Source organism: Scatophagus argus, chromosome 11 (genome assembly GCF_020382885.2).
Source record: "Scatophagus argus isolate fScaArg1 chromosome 11, fScaArg1.pri, whole genome shotgun sequence".
NCBI classification, from domain to species: Eukaryota; Metazoa; Chordata; class Actinopteri; family Scatophagidae; genus Scatophagus; species Scatophagus argus.
This window is the reverse complement of record NC_058503.1, coordinates 7,825,740-7,848,321: the sequence shown is the minus strand read 5'-3', so window position 1 is coordinate 7,848,321 and position 22,582 is coordinate 7,825,740. Positions and strand designations below refer to the sequence as shown.

Genomic DNA, 22,582 nt, shown 5'->3' with positions numbered 1-22,582 from the left:
ATATTTTTTTTAGCTGCTGAAAGTTAGATGTTGAAGATTGATAAAAGTCCCATGTCTGTGTGGAATATGAAACTGCTAGCAGGAGACAATTAGTTTCGCCCAGCATAAAGACTGAAGCTAAGTGGAAAAGCTATGTCATGATGCCCTCCTGGTGTCCTGACATGAGGGTGCCTGCCAGGCAACTCAGCTGAGACTCCAGAAGGTCACCACCTCTGATCAAGAACTAGTCCCACACATAATTCCCCATAAAGATGCATGGTAATCAATGCATTTTAGAGGATGCTGGTAGGAAGATTTTGCTACAAGAAAGCCTATTTCTTTAATTGAGCATAAATATTATAATATTATCAGTAACATTCTCTTAGAGGGAAAAAACTTGACTTGTTTTGTAGAAAAGCTTCTTGAAATGCTGCGATACGACGGCCATTTTTGATTATTATTGCAGAAGCATTAACATGAAAGCAGCAATTTCATCAAGATGGAGTTACTGCTGGGCAGTTTTTAATTCATTAACTAATTATCATATTTTGCACACTGTGTACATGTTTTGTAAATAAAATCTTAATTTGAAAAGTAACAGCTGAGTTGTATAGTTACATAGTTACAAAGTCGCATAAAATGGAAGTACCTCAAAATTGTGCATAAGTAAGCACAGTAAGTAAATATACCACATTCCAGCATTGGACCTGAGTCTGCATTTTATATAAAACATTTTATTTTTATATATGATACAATTTGTTATCAGTAATTTACACAGCTGCACAGGATGATAACACTGTTAAAATGGTGAAACGGTTATCAGTATAAAAAGAAGATGTTCATATATTGAAACACTTGAGACACACGTGATTTACAGCCTACAATTGTTAATAGTATCTTCGGTGTTATTGACATGACAGAACATTGTGTGGGATGATTGGCTGTTTGTCCAGGTGGCAGATTCACACAAAAAGTACGCATACAAAAAAATTCAATATGCTGATTGCAAAAGGCATGACACTGTCAAAAGAGTCTGCTTCACCAGTGTTTTTTGCTTGTGTGGACCTCTGGATGAGAAGCATGTAATGTAAACAAGAACCTAGAACATGATCCAGTCTGATTCAGACCTCGTAACTGATGGTTACTCTAGCCGACAGCTAACGAAAACCTACAGATCATAATGAGCCACAGCTGTGAAGGTCCACTCAAGGGACAACACAGATCAGGCCAACAAGTCCAGGAAGGAAAATCATATGACAATACCTAAGAAAACACTGGAATTAGTCTGTCGGGTGGGTTCACAGGGCAGATCATTTCTGAAGAATTTCTGGTTTTTGGGGGGGTTTTTTCACCAGGAGACACAGCTTGAGGTCGTCTTCACAAAGAACGCATGTCGTTTGTCAGCCTGCTGTTCCTATTCTCTCAGTTGCATTACCTATCAAATCTGAAATCAGACCATTTGATCGAATCCCCGGGCTGCTTGCTCTGCAGCCTTTTTCCACTGAAATGTGTTTTCATTTATTTCTGGATCCCACAGTTGTAGAGGGTTCATGCTCTCTGTCTTTCTCCTATCACCACTGTTTTCACTTTGTCATGTCTACCAGCCATACATTTGCAAACATAACACCAAATCTGTTGATTGACAGTTGAGTTGTTAAAAAAGGCAGAAAAATCACCTGCCAGAAGAAAAATAGGTCGAATAAGACTCCACTCAACATTCAGTGAAAAGCTCCTTTTACACTGAACAGTACAAGTCACAAGACTAAATTTGGCCACCTTAAGGGAATAGTTTGACATTTTAGGAAAAACACTTATCTGCTTTCTGGCAGAGATTGAGATGGGAAGATCAATACCACTTTCATATTTGTCCATTATATGTAAGGCTACAACAAGCAGCCATTTAGCTTAGTTCAGCTTTGAGAATGGAACCACTGAGAAAGAGCCAGCCCAGCTCCATCCATAGGTGACAAAATCCACCTATCAGCACCTCTAAAGTTTCATTAATACATTAACTCATTTGTTTATATTTTACACTCTTACATGGGCAGATTTTGTTACCTTTGAACAGCGTCAGTCCAGCCATCCCCTCGTGTTTCCAGTCCCCTTATAGCTAAGCTAAAAGCTGCTGGCTTTAGCTTCATATTTAACAGACAGATATGAGAGTTCAGTTGATGTACACATCTAACGTTGTGTCAGAAGGGGAATATATATATTTTCCAAAATGTCAAAATATTCCTTCAACGTACAGTTGTATATACAGAGTTGACCCATTGGTGTTTCTTTTAAATTGTAAAAGTTAGTCATCACAGAGTATTTTAAAGTAAGATAGCACCATCGACTAAAAAAAGATCAGCTCTGACTGTGTCTCAGTAAGAAGACCTAAAGAGTATATTTGAGCTTCAAAAAATATAGAAAGCTTTTTAGAATAATATTTTAACTAGCAAACAACAGTCACACTAAATACAAATTCATAGTTTCATGTTCTTCCGTTTAAGAATATGTAGATATGCCATTACGAAACAAAACTGATTATTCCACTAATCAGAAGTAGTACTGTAGACAGTATTGTGATGTGTCTGACAACATTTCAAGTAAAAGGATGTGGTCCAGTTTTTCCAAAAGGGAAACGTCCAGTAGATGAGCAGCAAACACATCCCTTGATGTCGCAGCTAGCTCACTCAGTCAAGAGAAGGCACCAAGGAAGAAGGAAAAACAGTCAGCATCGTCTGCCCACACAAGCAGGCAGACACAGAGCAGTCGCTGGTCGGGAAACAACCCAAATTCTGTGCCACGGTGAGCAAGTGGAGAGTCTTGACTGGGAGCTTTGCTTTTCTACCATAGAAGCGTCTTTCTGTATCACAGATGTAGAAGGTCAGTATGCAGGATCCACATTTTTTTCTTTTTAAACATTAAACACTACCTAATATACATATTACACATTCTTCTGCTATCATGTTTTTTTGTCAATATCATCTTGATTTATGAGGTTGCAATATGCTGTAAGCCCACTAATGATCCAGCCTTTTAAAGAAAAACTTGACATTTTGGGAAATATGCTAATTTGCTTCCTTGCTGAGAGTTAAGAGAGACTGATGTTTGTACTGTAAATATGAAACTGCAGTCAGCAGCCGTTTAGCTTAGCTTAGCCTAAATAGTGGACACAGGATGAAACAGCCTGCCCGGCTTTGTCCAAAGGTAACAAAATTTGTGTAAAAACAGTGAGATGTCGTTTCAACAGCGTTGTTTTTCTATTGAGCGCAGGTATCGACTGCAAAATGTGTAGGACCCTTTTATTCATTAGCCTTATATTTTAAAAATCTGAGATGCTTTCCTTATTAAGAGCTCCATATTAACTTCTGCTCATCTTGCTAAATCTCTGGGATATACATATCCTCACTTAATATTTGACAAGGATTTTGAGAGGAATCATAACTGAAACTAACATTCTTCAAATGTAGAAAAAAAAAAGAAATACCTTGTTGTTCACAGGAGAGTTTCATGTCTACGTAGTGGAGCTCTCTCTGCGGGTATCCAGGACACTATAGTGCATACAAACATACACAAATACATTAGCTTCTACCCTTGTAGGTGAATTAGTCACTTCCTAGAGTTTATAAACAAGTACCCACAATTTAACTCAAGTTTACATGGCACGAAGGATCTCCATGGCACACAGAGTGGTGATCTACAGCCAGTAACGACTTAAAAACAATCACCACTGTTTAACACAGACATAGCTACTGGCAGACTGTTATCAGACAAGGGAATATCTGGTGTTAAAATGGTTTCTGTCTCGCTGTATCAGCTCCGGGCCTGAGTGGTGAAGATTTAAGAATGATAAATCTGTTTCCACACTGGTTTGGCTTGGCTTGGACTACTCATCTCTTCCAGTGAACAGACTAATCCTTTTGCAGTACAATCTTGCCAGACCTCTGTATCTCAAACTCATTTCCCCTTTCTCTCATATCCTGGCTTGTTGGCCCATGTGTTTATCTCATTGCAGTATAAAAGGGAAAACAAGAGGGGCACTCACGCTTGATGCTGCCGTACAAAATCTGCAAACTGCCGGTCCTTAGCATAGAGCTCAATAATGCGTATCCTGTCTTGGATTTCCTGCAGGCACACATGATATCAGTTGAGAAGGAACATGACGTCATAGGCAGATAAAGAGTAAACTGAACAGGCTCTGGCTCAATCAAAACTAGACATTTTATGCAAAAAGAATCCAGTGATGTCTCCCTTCAGACCGCTGGCAGGTAAGATTTGGATCTGGATCTAGGTCATTATCCAGCATCTCCCACATGCACTTCAGTCCAGCTGTGTGAATTTTTGTATGAGAAATGTGTGAAATTTTCAAAAAGGCACTCAGACTACCTACACATCAGGTTGGTTAAATTAAAAAATGTTTCTTTTTTTCTAACTTTCAGCCATACATGCATAAGTCAGGTCCTCACAATGTGACTGTGTAAATAGACTTTTGTCCCCATAACTACTCTACTGGAATACACATCCACACACACACACCTCCTTCGTCAGTTCACTGTTCTCATAGATGTGTCGCATCTCCTCACTGCTGAAGTCAGTGGAGGCCTCAGCACTGGCACTGCTGTACACAGGAGCTTCAGGATAGCGGCGGTAGTAGTGGCTGTAGCCTGTGGTGGCCTCACTCTCATACATGGGGTTGTACTTAGTCGCCCTCTCCAGAGACGGGAGGCTCTCCGCCCGCCTGTCAAGCAACGTGCAAACCAAGAAATCAGTCACAATGTAAAGGCAAGTTGATAAACAAAGAAGAAACACTTGGGAAGCCTAAAAAAAGAACATCAAGCAGCAGTGAATAAGATTTGAGCCTTAATGAAGCTTTATTAACCGTAGATAAGTCCTTTCATTTGTGCCCGAGTCTGACTCCAGACTGTCAGAAAGCCTATTGTGTTAGGTGGTTAAGGCTTTTTGGAAACAGATCAGCAACATATCTGATCAGTTAATTGGCTAAGGTGAACACAGTGTTTTTTTGCATGCTTCTCTGGAAGGCATGCCAAACACACACACACACACACACACACACACACACATACACACAGGTAGTGAACAAATACTCTGTGTCTTTGCATTTGCTGCAAAGAGAGAATAAAGGAAGCATAAAAGTAGGACAGGGAGAGGGATGACCTCACTGCTGTAAATCGAGGAGTAAATGAATGGTTGCAGTGGATAATTTTGGCTGCCTTAAATGAGGATACAAGCAAGAGATGTCACAACTTATTCAACTTATTCTGCCCCCTCAAGAACGTAACCAGGCTCTCTTACTCTAAAGAGGATTATGGACAGAAGACTTCATATGCAACAAATTTAAGTGTTTCTGTTCACTAACAAGCACAAGTAAGGTTTGTTCATCAGAGTCAAGCTAACCTCTTTTGCAGGCTGAAAAACTCCGACTGGTTAGTTTGTCATATACCGTTCATGTTACTAAGCATTGAAAGAAATTTAATATCAATAGCATAAGAAATATTTTGTGTATTAGCATTAAACACATACATTTTAATTTCAGCCATTTAAGATGTCCACTCCAGTGTGGATACACAAGATGAAGGGAAAAGAAGGGGAATTTCAGTGTCCTTATTTGTTTCTTAAAATCACCTTTACACCCCTTTTTGCTCACCATTGTGTCACTGTCTCACTGATAACTAAACATACAAAATCTAAATCTAAAACCTATGGATCTAATTCATGTTGCATCATTCACAAGCAAGGACGACTGCTGAAAAGTTTGGCCATCCAGTGTGTGTGAGTGGTTTTCCTCACCGTATGGGGTCCTCTGACTCATCCTTGTCATACTGATCACGTAACGTCCTGGCGAGGAAGAAGATGATTCCAGAGGCTACCAATAGGAATCCAGCTACAGAGGCAATTGCTATGCCAACCACCAGAGGCTCAGATACGTACTCCTCACAGTGCTCTCCTCTGTACCACCAGTTCTCCCCAACACGACACCTGAGATGACGACAGGAATTTATGAGCAATGAATTCCAATCAGAACTGGTACAATGAACAAAAACAGACGTTCCTTTTCCGAAACTCTTTAAGGATTCAACAGAGGAACAAAATGTTACAGAGCATACCCTTTTTTAATTCTGTGTTGAATTATTTAAAAAAAATCACAAATGAATGACTTGACGTCATTAATAACAATCTACAATAAGAACAATCTGTGTGTGCCATTGAATTATTAATGCTATGCTTTGAAACATTTTCTAAATGTTTGTTTCCTGTCTCCATGGAGCAATGCAATACTTTTGGTTGGACAGCAGAGCTAAACAACAGTCCAAAAGCATCTGGAGCCGCCTGTATGTTTAATGCTGTAGTGGTGGGTGTGCAACAAAGGTTAAGAGTCACCTTGGCGCACAGTCTCCTGTCTGTCTGTTCACAATCACAGAGCCGGAGTACATGTTTCTGTCACTGATTTGGATCACTGGTGTGTCATCTTACTCACATTAATCCATGTGAATGTGTGTTTGCACATGAGAAACACACGAGCAAACATGCTGCGACACCAACACACACAGCAAAATTGTGTTCAAATAACCCTTAGAAATGTTGAATATAATAAATAGAGTAAAATAGGCCTGTAATACCATGCAATGAACAATATTTCACTGAATAAAAATGTGATAACTTGAACTCTGGGGCTTAAAAAATGAATCAGAATATTGATTCAGTTTCAGCAATTATGCTTCACCCACATGGTACTTATTGTTTTCATTTAAGTATGGTACGTTTAATGCCAGACAGCACAATTACATTTGAGTAAACTGCCAAAGGTTTAAGTGCTGACTAAAAAAGTTGATTTTCCTTAAAAAAATCATGATCTAGGCCACCAATATAAATGTTTGAAGATTGTGTTTGAAGCCAGCGAGGTTGTAAAATAAGATCTTTACTCCACATAGCTGGTTATGATTATAATTCATTAGCCTAGCGCACATGTTTACCAAATATGAGGAGCCAAATAACAAGAAAATCTTTAAACAAATGTTTGGAGTGCATTGGATGTCTCTTGTCTGCACATGATCAACACCTAGCCAAGCAAAGCAACTTTAAACCTAGAACCAAAGAATCAGGCCTCCCACAGCTGCAACTGTGATAACGTCTTTGAAAAGTTGTTTTGTTTCTGTGATGAAGCACTGGCCTCACAAACCTGTCAACTCAGATCACTTCCCCTAATCCCAGCCTACCTGCAGATGGCTCCCTGGCCGGGAATGATGTCACACTTGCCATCATTGAGGCAAAAGTCAGTCTGTAGCTCACAGATACTCTGACAGGGCAGGCCGTCCACGCTGAAGTAGCCAGCATTGCAGACACACTCCGCTTCCCCAGACCACTTGTTTACCTTACACTCTGCATACTCGTTACATGCTTGGAACTTACAGGGGTCAGCCTGGTCTCCTGGAAATGAAAGAACCATGAGTGTTGACTCTATGGTATTAAGAAAAACTGTAACAAGCAGGTTTGCTACAGGTTGTCCCACCTTTCTAATGCAGCACTATAATGTACGCTGGGATTTAGCATTGTGTGTTGGCTGTGACTTAGACAGATTATGACACCTGAGTCATGATTATAAACACAGGCACGGATCACTGATATTATAAATGGCCAATGACAAGTTGATCGATGGTGTCAGATACAAACACCTGGAGGTCAATGCCACATGAGGAAAAATAAAGAGCACAGTCAGTCCCAACTGACATTGGTCATCATATGTGCTAACTTGGCTACTGTCCAGGGAAGCCCTGATTATCTCATCCCAGCTGACAGGATCATGATATTTGCCTCTTGAGATCAAAAGGTATCACGACACAGACTCAACACCTGCTTTCCCAGGCCTTTTTCACACACTAACAAATTTTCTAATACTGACTCACTGTGGTTATTTTTACAAAACAATGTTCTGAGATCACACACTTTAAGGGAATATATCAGAACTTTGGGAAATATGATTTCTTGCAGAGAGTTAGAGCAGATGAACGAAGCCACTTTCATATCTGTACTTTCAATATGAAGTTGGATACAGCAGCTGTTTAGCTTGGACTGGAAACAGAAGAAAACAGCTAGCATCACTAGAACTGTGGTCAAATTTGCCCACCAACACCTTTGAAACTCACTAATTAACAAGTCATATCAACAGTTTATCTGTGGTACAATTTCTAAGGCAGCCCTAAGGCAGCCTGATCAGCAGATGCTGTTAACTCCAGCTTTATGTTTTATGCACTGATACGTGAATGGTATCAATCCAGCGAATAAGCAATTATCATAAAATGTTCAACAAATCCTTTAAGAAACCTCTGAAACACTCAGAAAAACATAAATGAGAACCTACCTGACTCAACGTCCAGTGAGTACTTATCAATGGCCAGGTTCATGGTCTGGTAAGCTGTGTTGCAGAAGTCCTCGAGGATCAGATAGACTGTGGTGGTTACACCTTGTTGTACAGGCTTGCCAAATTTCATCCGGCTATTGACCACAATGCTGCCATTCCTGAAGTTCAGGATCTCCAGGTTCTCAAAGTTACTAAGGTTGGACTGGAGGTAGGGCACAAGCTGGTGAAAGTTTGAAAAATGTACAGTTTGATGTTAGAAAACAGAATCGTCTGGAATCAGTACTGACAACCACAAGTCCAATAAATGTGACGAGTACCAGCTCTAGGAAGCGTTGCTCCAAAGCCTTGTACTCTGGGGAGCTCTTGTTAAAGAGGTCATCTGAGAAGATCATGTTGGTCACTCTCAGGCTGAAGAACACCATCAGAGCTCGTCCAGGGTTCACAGGCATGGCAATACTTGCTTGATCTGTCCCATGTGCCACACTAAATGGAAAGCCAGTGCTGCCCTCCTCTGAGTGGTTAATGAGACCAAAACCATAATTGATCACATCAAAGCCCTGGTCTCCAATGGTGGCATCATCCAAGCCCTCATTTGTGTTCTGGATCTGAGAAAAAAGAATTGACTGATTTTACAGTTTTTATTTCTAACTGGGGGAGTACATCACAGTGGTGCAGTGATTAGCACTGTCGCCTCACAACAAGAGAGTTCCAGATTCGAATCCTGGGAGTTTGTACATTCTCCCTGTGTCTGCATGGATTTTTTTCCAGGTACTCTGGCTTCCTCCCACAGTTCAAAAACATGCACATTAAGTTAATTGGCTATAGGTTCCTAGGTGTGAGGGTGTGTGTGTGTGTGTGTGTGGTTGTCTTTCTTTGTGTGTCAGCTCTGCAATTGACTGGCGACCTGTATAGGGTGTACCCCACCTCTCGCCTGTAGTCAGTTGGGAATAGGCTCAAGACCCCGACAGATAAGTGGTATATAAATTTCTAACTGGGTTAAAGCAATGTTTACTTTGCCTATAGGTCAATTCCTTAGAAATTCAAAGTCAAACTAACAGAAATCAATATATATCATGTTGTTTGTACTGTACTTAATGAAAACTATCAAAACTGTCATTACCAAAAAGAACAAATTAGTTTGTCATATATTGTCTGCTATCACCACATCTGGAGCAGCAATACACAAATACATCCCTTCTTCTGCATAATGCAGGACCAATACAACATTGAGAGTGCCGATGACTCAACAGTAATATACAGTAGGAATCAATTATAAAATTGGCAAATTAAGCTAACTAGTTTCCACTTGTCATATGGAAGACAAACTTATCTTGTTATTAAGTGTGAATGTTGTGAGATCCCAGACAGGTTAAATCACAGTACATAATCAGCACTATGTGGATTTGAAAATGGAAAAAAAAAGCCTTCCTGTATTAACATTCGCTTCATGCTGTAGGTCAGGCATGTCAAACCGGTCCACAGGAGGGCCGGTGTGGCTGCAGGTTTTCTTTCCAACCAAGTAGCAGCACACCAGACTTGACTCATTTAATCAACTGATCTCCGTCTTCAGACAGTTGATTGGTCAAACGGTGTGCTCTTGGTTGGTTGGCACAAAAACCTGCAGCCACACCGGCCCTCCTGTGGACCGGTTTGACACATGTGCTGTAGGTAGTGCATACACAGCTTTTGCTTTACCTCCAACAGTGTAGGGTTGATGATGTGAGGTTGCCCCTCAGTGGTAGGGTTAACATCAGAGATAAGGGTAAAAGGTGACTCCCTCTCTGGAAATAGAACAGTTGGTTGGACAGGGCTCAGGAAATCTGTCACTGGTGGCTCTGGTGCATCTTTGTTGACCAAAAAAATCTTATCTTCTGTAAGATCCTCAGTTGAGATCTCAGGAGTTTCTGGGTCTTTCTCTGCAGCCGGAGTTTCCACACTACCTTCTTCAAGTACAGATTCCTCGGGGTAGGTCAACACTACATTAACGTCTGTGCCTTCTGCAGGCTGCTCAACATTAACTTCCTCATCTGTACCTGTGAGGTTGGACTCTTCTTCTGTGCCTTCCTCCAAATCTTCACCAACAGGAAGCAGACCTGTTTCTGTTGCCGGCTTTGGTGCTTCACTAGCTACATCCACAGCCTCAGGAGGTGAGACTATGGCAGACAGGCCCTCCTCTTCTATGACTTCAGTTGCAATTGTGGAGATCTCAAGCTCCTCTGCAATCACAGCAGCCTCATCCAGATGCTCCTCTTCCAGGGTAACACTAGTAGGTTCTTCTCCCACTGCAGTAACCTCAACAGCCTCTGTTTCAGCTTCAGAGATGGCATCTGCATTTATGGTGACATCCTCTGTTATGATCCTGTCTTCTGATCCAGTCCCCTCATGAGAAACTTCATCTGCTTCAGTGGGTGTAGTCGGACTGAGCAGGTCCTCCATATCATCTGTGCTTGAACCAGAGGCCTCGACCTCCACTGGTGGTTCAGGCAGTGTGACACCCTCTGGAAGCTCAGGTGAGGGAAGCTCAGCTGGGAGCTCCTCTGGTAGGGAGGTTTCTACAAGAGTCTGCTCAGTGTCTTCTAGCAACAGACCCTCCTCCTCAAAGCCTGGAAAAACAAACATAAGAAGAAAATGCTCTCTGCTGATCTACTTCCATAAAACCTGGTTACTGTTTTTAGAGCCCCACAGATCTAACCTTCAAACCAGACATAACATTTTATTTAAGTCTGACAAAATTGGATCTGTAACATACAACAAATCATCCATCCCCTTCCTGATAAGTAAGTTTTTATGTTATGTGCTGGTATGTGTACTTTCATACAGCCATTTCTATAAATTCCCATGCAAACTGCAAATAATAATATAAAATGTAGATGGCACCACAGGGGGATGAATTGCATGAGTAAATGTATGCTTGTGTTTAGCATTAACACTCACTTCCAGCTTCAGGAGCACCAGTGGTTGGGACTGGAGCTGGAGACACAACTACACTCTCCTCCAGAACAATGACGTCATTTTCCTCTGGTTTTTCTTCTGGACTTCTGGTTTCAAAGACTTCATTCGGGATGTCATCTTTATTGACACCTTCAGCATCCTCTTCTAGGATTGTGACTTCTGGTAGCTCATCTGCAATCTGTACCAAAACAGCCTTTATTATCTAATCCTTTTGACACTTGTTTTTGTAACAGGAGTACATCTGTACTTCTAATGTCAACTTAAAGAAATCAGTTGAATCTAAAAATTTCCCAAATGCAAATCAGGGAAGCAATGTGTTTCAGTGGCACAGTAGCTGTGTGCTCTCTGCCTGTAAATCAATTACTGCTGAGAAGTTTGCCAAACTTTCCCAACTCATGTCATGAGTCAAATTAATCACTTAGTGAGCAGAGGTATAAAGCGAACCAGCAGACACATATAGTGCAACTCAAACTCTGATTACCATCAAGCAAAGCAAAGGAAGACAGCACAAATAAAGACAGACTTTAGATGACATTACTTGTCTGAATAAACTAATGAAACTGTCTCATCTATCCTTGCAGTGCTGTGGTATACTGTAGCCTTTGCCCCAAAATAGCAGTGGATTATTGTAGGAAGAGCCAAGCTAATCCTCAAAGCCTCACTTGATCCTTGCTGGTGAGCTCATCCCCTACCTGCACTGGTGTGGTCTGGACAACATCACAAGCCAGTCAGAGGTTATCGCAACGTCAGTCATACTACAGCTGTCAGCTTCCTTAAACAAAGGTGATTTATCAATTTTGTGGAGTTCTAAGCAGCTGGATGGCCCAGAGGGAGATTGCTGTCATGACAGCTGTGGAGGTAACGTGTTACTCACCGTTTCTCCATCTGCAGCATCAACAGACTCAGGGACCTCAGACACTGTGGAACCAGTGGTGAAACAAATATTAATACTAACTGACACAAAAAAGGCAAACGTGCCAAATAGCTAAAATATAAAATAATCATGCCTGCAGGAGTCTACAACATCTTTTTAACTGTAATCATTTCAGCATAGCCTTCATTTTGACAGCATTACCTTCAGGGATAAATATCTACAAATCAGTGGTAAAATCTGGAGTGAATATCAGACACTGTGGGCCAAGGCTATTACTGCATCACCACCAAGGCAGGAAAAACAACACCATGCTGTGCCTTAAAGTACCCCAGCCACACATGTCAGCCATATGAATGAGTTTAACCATCACCTCACATGTCCAAGGATATAATTAATGTGTGCATCAGACATTCATCTCCAGGGGAGCTCGCTAACACAGTAAACAAATGACATGCATTCTCTCAAAAACATGAGCAGGGAGAAATCTTACATGGGGGGAAATGCTATCAGCATACTTCTGGAGAAGGGATCTCATTAGAAGAAGCAGATAGCTAACCTACTTACTGACTGACTGTATCTAAGAGATGCAGAGGTTTAGATCTCGCTGTGTGAGCAACTGCATATGTGAAAAACATAAAGCCTTTTGTTGTTCCAGAGAGAACAGACTCAAGTGGTGTCACTTGAGTCAGCATCGAGGCTGAAGAATAAAAGTCTGAAAATGTAAAAATTCTGGGCCTGTGGAGTGAGACATGAGCTTAGCAGAACTCTGTGGCCTGCTTCCCATCTCTGCAATGCTGTTAGATACTTAGAGACTACAGCAGTATGGGCATTAAACTGGGTGTGAGCACCAATTGTGGTAGCTGGAACTCTGATTAAGTGGTGGAAACCGAATCAGATAGTAGAATTAAGCATCAATAACTGACCTGAAATGCTTACGTTCATCACAAACATGCAGACAACGTCCTCACAACTTTACTGCTTGTAGCTGACAGCAACTAGCGGAATAGCAGAATCTCTCAAATAGCATTTGGCACTGAGATAATTGAGGTAACTGTCAGCAGCTCTTCCTACTGTTCACACAGTGGACAGTATATGTATGGGTGTCTGAGGGATTTCTCAACGGAGCTACTGGATGTAAAACTAAAATAAAGGACTGAAGTAAAGCAAAAAAGAGAGTTCAGATTTCAAAAATCCTGTTTGCTTAGTTCTGTTCTGCAGAGCATTTAATGACAATGATTTAACTGTAGCACAGAATAAATACACAGCTGCTATAACTGATGACTCTGTTATTTGTTCATTAAAAATGGCCCACTTTTGAGCTGAAAACTTTTATAAGTGTGTCTCCGTCGCCTTTGACAGAAAGAGCAGACAAATAAGAAACAGATGAGACTATTAAAACCCTGGAATGTTTTCTCAAGTGGTGTAGCGTATGTTGTAATATCGATGCTGGGTCTACTATGTCTCTATTTGATATGACATTTGGAGGTTTGCCCTGCACTGCATGCACTACTTCTGCCAGTGTATTCCCAGTGATTTCACTTCCATGCCAATTAAATAGCCATAATGGTGGCATGTGTGTTCTGTTTGAGTGCAGGGAATATCTTTATGGAGCTCAGCAGTCATGCATTGGCAGTCATCTCACCACTCTCCAGCTCGTCGTTATGCAGGGCTTCAGTGACAAAGTTTTTGACTTCACTGATGGTGTGGACCACCGTAGGGTGCTCCATGACCTCACGGTATGAGTTCTCCACCAGGTTTGACTGCAAGGTTAGGTAGTCCAGTTGTTCAGTGCTCACTCCTGCTCCGTCCACCACCACTGTGACAGCGTAGTCCACCACCACGCCATCCAGCCTGATGACACAAATATGTAGTATGATGTAAATGTTTATTGCATTAAACATCTAAGTCTTTAACATGTACTTTTGCAAATATTTTGCAGATAGGTCAGGATTTTTCATATCATATGATAATTATAATTAACACATATAATTAATACATTAGTAACAACACACACATTTCTCTCCTCTAAAGCCCTTATCATGTCAGCTTTCAATACTCTTTTTCCTGGCTACATCTTCTGCTTGGGGCCATTGTGCAGCTCCACAAGACAACAATACACTCATATTGGTACCAATACACCAATACAATAGCAACTAAACCCCATTTTCCACTCATCTTATGCACACATTGCAATAAGAAAGCATAAAATAATGTCTCTTGGATGAGAGAGCAGCTCTCTAAGAGGATGAAAATCACTGAGGCATTAGCGTGATTTAACTTCAAACCTGTTAAAAGAGTTGTAGAGTGCTCACAGATGACTGATGACTGAAGTGATTTACTCATGCTTGGAATGCAGGAGAGCCACAGTATAGGCCAAAAAACAGCATATTCAGCAAAATGATCAATATCATCATAACAAACATGGAAACCTCACAAGAGATTCCAGTCCCTGGAAAAAGTCATCTATCAGCCTTCATTTGACTACAGAAAGGCCTCCACTCTGACCTAGTTTATTGGGTTTCTGGCAGACAGCTGAGCACGTGCCAGCCCACAGTCGGCCACATTTAGAAGAAGGTCCAGTTATTCCCTTTTTAGTTTCACATATACACACAGAGGAAGGCAGACAGAGCTGTACTCCTGCCGTGCCACATGTCACATACTGCATATATACTTATTGTATATGTGTTTGCACTATTTTGGCACCGTTTTAAGTACAATTAGCAAGGAAACAAGAGGGAGACGTGTATAAAAGTCTTTACTTTTTGTTTGTAGCATGCAGTAGTTGTAACTAACACTGAGTACATTTACTCAAGAACTGTATTTGAGTATGTATATAATGTACTTTACTTTAGTATTTCAGTTGCCTTACATTTCTATGCACTATATATTTCAGGGAAAAGATCTTGTACTTTTAATCCTACAACATTTACCTGATGGCCGTGGGTACCAGTAACTTCTCAAACTGAGAAGTTACATAGAAAACAGCTGCAATCATCTAATAAAATATGATAAAAAGTTAAGATTTAGTTGCTCAGTAGTATATAAAGCTAGTCAAATTGGCCCCGTCTGGATCATCCACAACATTAATTGCTTTAGAGGAGATGGTGGTTGGGTTTTGTTACTTTTGGACAGAGCCAGATTGGGTGCTTCCTTACGTTACCAGTCTTTATGCTAAGCTAAGCTAAGTTAGCAAGCTGGCTGCAGCCTTATTCTACTGTATAAATGTGAGAGTGGCATTTCCCAGCAAGTCAAACTATTTATTTAAATCAAAATTCAATTTTTTTTACACTGCAATATTACTTCTTTTATTTAAGAAAAAGACCTGACTATGTTTTCCAGCCTGGTAAAATAGCAATAGCAAGAAAAACACATCACTGCCCTCTATGAACTCTCCCTCCATTTATTCTGTTATAATTCCCCTCTTTTGCTCTTTTTCCCCTTCACCTTCCTGAAGCATACAATATATTTCCTTTTAACCGTCCTCCTTTACATTCCTCTACCAGAAACTGATTGGAGAGGGCATAAAGCCCTGTTAATCGCCTCTATGGAAGAGCACCTGCTCACTCATTTGGGCCCATCTCGATCCCACTTAACAGGTGAGTGACCCAACTAAGACCATTAACACAGGCAACTAGTGACACATCTCAACACGTGCCCACGCTCACAGGTAAACACAGCGTGAGATGAAGGTGACACCACACACACTCACATAGATCTAGCTAAGGAATGGTTGATTGGGATCTGTGGGCTTAAATACATGACAGGATGGGAAGAACTATTCAAGGTCATGCTACTAGAGTCTGTGCTGATGACTCACCCGTGGGTGTCTTTCTGGGGTCTGCATAAAACAAAAAGAGTAAAACTCTGTTAATGGTACAAGTTGGGGCAATTTTGGCCATATTGTAAGGACAAATCTTTTGGCCAGTCACAGGATTAAACCACAGCAGAGAGACTGACCTGAAGTCCAGCACAGACACGCTCTTAAACCCTGGAAGCCCCTCCAGAGCATCCTCTATCTGCAAGGACAAAAATAATGCAGTGTCATAAACTTGAGTTTGTTGCTTATTTTGATGTGGCTACAATGAACTTTGGAACTTGGAAAAAATCAATTAAACTTAATTTGTTCAAAGTAGTTGAATGTCCTTGAGTCTTTTGTTCTTTGTTTTTGTTTTGCAGTCCACGTTATTATCCTCAGGAGTAAGACTACTGTAATGTGGTCCACCTTTTTTTTATTTGTCTACAAGGTCTTGTTTCTACATCTTAAAAAACACTACACATAGTGAATACATACGCATGTGCAAAAGTTCTATCTATCCACAAGACACATCAAAACTGGAGATTTCCAACACATAGTTGTTCCACCAAAGCCAAATGTGTACCATAACATCTGTGCTTTTGAACACCAGCTTAACAGTTCGGGTTTAACCGCTGGTGCTGTTAAAGGGCATGTTATTAAAACTAACAATGCATCCATCACAGATCATAAACCTGGACATATAGTGAATCCAGTCCAGAGCCAAGATACAGTAGCACTAAGGGGAGTGATAAAGAGAGACAGGCAGAGGGAGTAGGAGCCCGGTACCAACCCTTTCAGCAAGCTGTCTGCTGAGTGTCTGGTACTGGAGGCTGGCTGGATCTTTGAGATTGTCACTGTACACCTCTCCAGTCAGGAGGATACTGAGTTCCACCACCTGCTCCAACGCAGCGGGGGTGGGAGGCTCCAAGGCAATGTCATTGTCCAGCTGTGCCATAGAGAACAATAATATGGTAGTTAAGTGTGCACATTACAACATTATGAATCCCAATCTGTAAGCAGTCTGTGTGAGTACGTATTGGACTCTCCTCTACCTCTTGGCCAGGGACAGCTGTTTCCACCACCTCCTCTCCTTTGGGTGTGTCCACTGGGTGCACAAGAAAAGTGAATGTGAGCTTAAACCTTTAGCATGTGCTGTGATTCGTGATGGCTGTATGGATTAGACAGGCCTGACACAGAGTACTTTGGAAATCAAAAAATAAAAAAACACAGAGAAAGATCCACTAACTTAGTAACTTAGTCCATGCAGGATAGATAGAAGATATGGCAGGATGCTTATATGACAATGGAAACAGCAGGTGATCAAAGACACACGTCACATTGCTAACCTAGCTCAGGAGCCTCAGGAGCCTCAGGTGTGCCTGGTGTGTCTGGTGTTGGAGTGCTGTGGAACAGTACAAGATTGTTTCAACAGTCACATTAAGTCTCACATTACCTAATCAAAAATAAAAAGGACAAACAGTAGAGAGTGATGCACACAATGGGTAGGAGATACAAGTAGGATTTAAGGATAAGGCTAGTGTTATTTTATTTTTTTTTAATCAACAAATCCTCTAAACATGCCAAAATCAATAATTGTTTAGTTTCTTAACAAGTACCGTATAGTCTCAGTCAAGCCTGACATAGTTGCCACCATGTCATTAATGTTTTTCTTAAACTATTATCACACATAATTGAACAGTTAGACATTTTGGGAAACATTTCTTGCCAAGAATTAGATTGATACCACTCTAAAACATGCAGGTTGTTGTGTTCTAGTCAAACTCTAGGCACATGAACAATCACATTTCCCAAGATCAAGCTGCTGCTTCAAGACATCCACACTGTTGCAGTGGATGACATATTATGGCATTACAGTCATCATGGAAACAATTTATTCTGAGCTTCTCCACAACTTCACATCAGTTTGTGGAGAGCAGCATCATGCTGGGCTGTCATCACTGAGCATGCCACTATTCACTATTAACACAATGAAGGAGAACAGACAACACTGACCAATGTGATGGAAGAATGTTTAACCTCAGGCTAAGGGGATAAGCTTCTTTGTGTGTTTTAATAATGACAATGACATGAAGGCATAAACTGTATCAGACTGTGGCTTCACAGACAATAGTTACTAGCAGGATGAATTCATTGTTGTTGTTATTGTTGTTTTAGTTATTGGATTTGTTGAAAATCATAAAAAAGATAAAATAATGCAAGTACATCTTTACAGTAGAGTCATCTGTGCAGTAGAGCTTGGATGTTACTATCCAAGTCAAAGAAAATAGGAAACAAATCAAGCACAAACAAATGAATGTGAGACATCTGAAGTCACGTGTGGTAAATGATGAGTGGGAATATGAACAGGTAAGGTTGAAGAGCTTTGACAACCGTACCTGCACATATGTTGCCAGGACCTGGTGGGCTCACTACACATAATGGGAAGAATAACACATTTACAAAACACAGACTTAATGATGAAATCATGAATTCTTGCTTGAAATGGTGGGCTAACACTGGGGAAAAGAGGAGGCGAGTTTCTCTTACCTATTCACACCTGGCCTTGACATTCTCTGGAAACAGAAAAAAAAATGTTGTAGGCTTCAGTATCAGCCACCTGTTGAGTTTTATATTATGTTCTGTACTGCTCATAGATAATTCTTTATTAAACTATTACTCATGCACAAACCTTTTTCACCAGGGCCTGGTGCTCCTCTGATTGGCTAAAGTAGTTGCCAATATCTTGTGCTGTGACTGTGCCCTCCTGGCATTGGCTCATCCAGATTTGGTACTCTTCTTGTTCTGGGAGGCGATCCCAGAAGATCTTGAACGCCTCCCATATGGTTTCCTGGCACACTGTTCAGAAGAGAGAAAAACACAATCCACTTAAAAAAAAAAAAAAGCTTCTGTAGTGCTGATATATTTATTTCGTAACAAATTACTTTGATTAAGTTGTAGACGCACAAATTCAATTGCAAAGTTGCAATGTTGTCTTCTAAGTAACCAAGACGACTAAATAAGTTTGGTTCATTTGCAGGGAAATAAATAAAATTGTCTTGATTAATTCAAACAATGACAGACATAAATATTATGAGCTAGAAGCTCTGAGACCCAAATGTGTCTCCACTGTCATGTTAACTTCATGACATAACTGGCTAATGTGACTCAGTGATGGCCCAGTGTGACTGGGCACCGATCCAAAGTCAGTGAACAGGCATATGCTCCAATCTTCTTCCCTAATCAATGCTGTCTGTGAGGCCTGAGACATCAGTGGTCACCCCCAAAGCTAAATCTAGCTTACATAACAAACCTCAACTTTTCAGAGTCACAGACTGGCTCTTGGCATCAACAAGCCTGCATTCGTCTAAATCTAGCTGCCCAGTTCACTGACAGGAATTACACCTTGATCTTTACACCCACTGTTCCCACTCAAATGCTTTACAGAACGACCTCAGAGGTATCAATCAGTGGGAGAGGGAGTATTCAGATTCTTTACTTGAGTAAAAGTGATACAGTTGTGGTTTTGTCTGTTAAAAGAGATAAAAGATTTTGTTTTACAGGTAAAGTGTGTAGAATTTAGGGGGATCTACAGGCAGAAATGAAATATAAGATTCAGAATTATTGTCAATAAGTATTGAGTTCTCTTACTTTAGAACACTAACATTTAGAAAGACAGGCGACAAGTCCACACTCCCTCTCACTGTGCACAAGTGAAGCGAAAATATTCTATATATGAGCGCTGCCATCTTGTACTGATGATCAGTTGTAGCCAGAGTGGTGAAGTCCAGTTCTCAATCTCAAGCAGTGCTCAGCTGTTAGCCATGATGCTTCACCCCCTTTTTATTCCATCAAATAACTAATTAAAACCCAAATTATCAGGATAATGAACAACTCAGCAGCATGATAAGAACAGACAGAAACCATCTTTGGGAAAAATTCTACTTGACGTCTACTTTGAGTTTTTAGTTTGGTCAAAGTTCCCTCTGTCAAAATGGAAGTGAAGCAGTTTATGACCTGTACTGGCGTCTGACACCGGAGCACAGTCCAGATGTTTTGGCGTCACATGTTTTCAGGAGCTTCCATTTCCTCCATCTTTATACACAATCAGTGCCTTACAATAAGACTCTCATACCAACAGCGGGAGCAGGTCATTGCACCACCATGAACAGACAAACCAAACAAATTGCTTTTGAAAAGGCCTTTAGCATTTGGAAAGGGAAAGTGAGTGAAGGGAGTGTTTAGTTGGTTGCACTTTGCATCCTCATCGCTAGATGCCACTAAACCCTGCACACAGGACAATCCTATATGAGTAGATATCAAAAAGGTGAGTAAATATTTTTTGTTTGTAATTTGGGAGGTACATCTATCTGAAATAGACCCATCTGTTTGAATGCAAATCCCATAAGGCCTAATTGCAACTGGCGTCAATGCGGATGTCGACTGACATTCCTCTGCTTGACAGTGGGGACAATCTCACAAAATCAGTCAAGGTTTTTTTTTGGTGTTGCAGACAGCACTTCCCATTTGATCCAGTTACATCTGCAGTGTACAGTGATCTATTCTAATTTATACTCAGTCTTACCTCTGAGATGAAAGTAGCTCAGATGGTTTGCGACAACCTGCTGGACTGTCTCTTGTGCACAGAGTTTGACTCCACTTGGGAAAAGGATGTTTCGTTTCCGTCGAGAGATAACTGCATGACTACCATGAGATACCTTGGCATCAGATACACGAACGAGGCCTGGAAACACCGCAGGCTCCTGACTATGACGCAGGCTCAGGTAACCCATAGAGGAACCTTCCAGTGTTGCACCTGAGGTACCATAAAAAAACAGCACATTTATTTTTTTTGACTTATTTTGGGTGAATAGTGAGCAAGAAATTTACAAGTTACCAATAAAGTTAACTATAACACATACCTGTCCTTATGTCCACAAATATGTGCACAGAAATAAACAAAACAAAGCAGAAAACACATCTCCAAGATACGATGTTCATGTTAAATCCGTGAGTGTTCTTAACTCCGTGGGCTTCGAAAAGGATCAAGTAGATATATACTTTTTCTCAAGTCATGGAACAGCAATGTGAACAGCTTCGTACAAGTTTGCATAGTTCAGAAGTCTCCAGATGCAGAAAAATAACAGAATTTCATACAGAAATCTTCTGATGACACTTGACACACTGGTTTTCCTTCGCAGCTGAAGAGAGGTGTGTCCCATGGTACCGGGAGGACAGCTCCTGGATCAAGTAGATAGGCAGATGGCTCTTGGAGAGAGGAGGATTTTTTAATTCTCTCTAATCCTGTTTACTCTAAGCCTTTTAGAGGAGCTCGCCAAGAAGTTACTGGAGCAACACCGGGAAGGGAGGGCACTTGGTGTTGAGGAAACGTAGACAGACACGAGGTAACAAATGCCACAGTATCAACACCAAGTCGAGATGCGTCACTACATACGTATTGCGATAGTTTACTGATTCTTGCAGGAAATTTGTTTGGGGTTTAATGTCAGCAAAAGAATGCAAATGCTTGATCCTAGTTGATGGTTGTTAAAGCTCCCTGCCACCCAACCAAGCAAATGGCTTTAAACAAATCCAGTCTTTGAAGATCAGAATGGCTGTTAGGCATCTGCTACATTAAATATATATATGAAAACCACAATCCAAAGCCAACAGTACAAAGCACTGACCTGGCAGTTGCGGTTTGTAGTTAAAAAGTTGCATAACTTCAGATAACTTTCTATAATCTAGGAATAAGAAGCTCCTAACAAATAATCCCCCACAAAAATAAAATGATTATGTGTCAATTTGGTCTAGCCACTAAGGAGCGGCAACTGAAATCCTCCCAGTATGTATATACTGACAGAAGAGAGAGTCATGGGCTTAATCTGGAGTCGACCTTTAACCCCAAACTCATCCTTTGGAGTTTATCCTGTTTTTAAAAGGGAAATCTTCCTCTCCTAATCTTTTAGCAGCTGATTTACGTATGTGAAAAGAAAAAAAGAAGAAAGGAGAAGGAAACTCAGAAATTCTTGTCTCTCCTCACGGTGGAAGCACCTGGCTAAATACCTGGCCATAGCAGTTGGCTGAACAATGCTTTACTTTGTAAGCTCCAAAGAGTGCTTGATCCTGTATCCTGAGATCATGGACAACTAGCAGGGAAGCCAAGTAGGCCTAGAAGGCAGTGGTATTAGTCCTACTATTCACTTGCAGTACATTCCTGTTGGAGAGATTTCACTTATGCTATGTGAAGCATTCCTCAGCTTCTAATGGTACAATGTCAAAGACTGAGTATAAACATTATTGTGTGCGCACACAGTGGACAGGACTTACTATGCATTTAAATTTGGTAATAAAGTGATAAACCAGCAGTGTGTACGCGTGCACTGGAGTGTAAATGTTGTGCACCATACAAAATGCAAGGGGGATTACACAGACTGAGACAGTAAATACACTTAAGCTGACCATGTAACCCTCTGAACAGATTACACTGCAAAGCATTGCAATGTACTGGACAGGCACTTCCAAATGAAGCCTTATGGCCTGAAAAGAAAAAGTTGGCTTCTCTGGTAAAAAGAAAAAAAAAAAAGAATTATTAACAGTAATAGAAAAAGGGGTTTTC

The 22,582-nt window shown here is 40.8% G+C and overlaps 2 protein-coding genes across 2 annotated transcripts; both read right to left on the bottom strand.

The window, feature by feature from the left end:
- Positions 1–619: 619 nt before the first annotated feature.
- On the bottom strand, positions 620–17,608 carry impg2a (interphotoreceptor matrix proteoglycan 2a). The gene is made up of 18 exons (XM_046403530.1): positions 17,583–17,608; positions 17,313–17,368; positions 17,019–17,071; positions 16,757–16,912; positions 16,128–16,186; positions 15,988–16,008; positions 13,813–14,021; positions 12,171–12,214; positions 11,279–11,474; positions 10,040–10,947; positions 8,662–8,949; positions 8,345–8,564; positions 7,203–7,413; positions 5,776–5,964; positions 4,504–4,705; positions 4,013–4,092; positions 3,455–3,518; positions 620–2,830 (listed from the first exon to the last, which is right to left on the bottom strand). Exons 1-17 carry the CDS (start codon positions 17,606–17,608, stop codon positions 3,482–3,484), a joined length of 2,955 nt encoding a protein of 984 aa, XP_046259486.1. The 3' UTR covers positions 620–2,830; positions 3,455–3,481.
- Positions 17,605–21,579, bottom strand: LOC124067497 (interphotoreceptor matrix proteoglycan 2-like). Its single transcript, XM_046404888.1, has 3 exons — positions 20,549–21,579; positions 18,656–18,822; positions 17,605–18,539 (listed from the first exon to the last, which is right to left on the bottom strand). Exons 1-3 carry the CDS (start codon positions 20,754–20,756, stop codon positions 18,510–18,512), a joined length of 405 nt encoding a protein of 134 aa, XP_046260844.1. The 5' UTR covers positions 20,757–21,579; the 3' UTR covers positions 17,605–18,509.
- Positions 21,580–22,582: the final 1,003 nt, after the last annotated feature.

Bases quoted from the DNA above. Each gene is read 5' to 3' on its own strand.
- LOC124067497 (XM_046404888.1), bottom strand. From the start codon at position 20,756: ATGGGTTACCTGAGCCTGCGTCATAGTCAGGAGCCTGCGGTGTTTCCA. The intron at 18,823-20,548 runs GTAAGACTGAGT...TCTTCTGAACAG, and splicing joins GAGCTACTTTCATCTCAGAG to TGTGCCAGGAAACCATATGG. The intron at 18,540-18,655 runs GTTTGTGCATGA...TTCTGTTTCCAG, and splicing joins ACCAGGCCCTGGTGAAAAAG to AGAATGTCAAGGCCAGGTGT.
- impg2a (XM_046403530.1), bottom strand. From the start codon at position 17,608: ATGTCAGGCTTGACTGAGACTATACG. The intron at 8,950-10,039 runs GTAAAGCAAAAG...CTTTTTTCTCAG, and splicing joins TCAACCCTACACTGTTGGAG to ATCCAGAACACAAATGAGGG. The intron at 7,414-8,344 runs GTAGGTTCTCAT...TTTCATTTCCAG, and splicing joins CTCACTGGACGTTGAGTCAG to GAGACCAGGCTGACCCCTGT.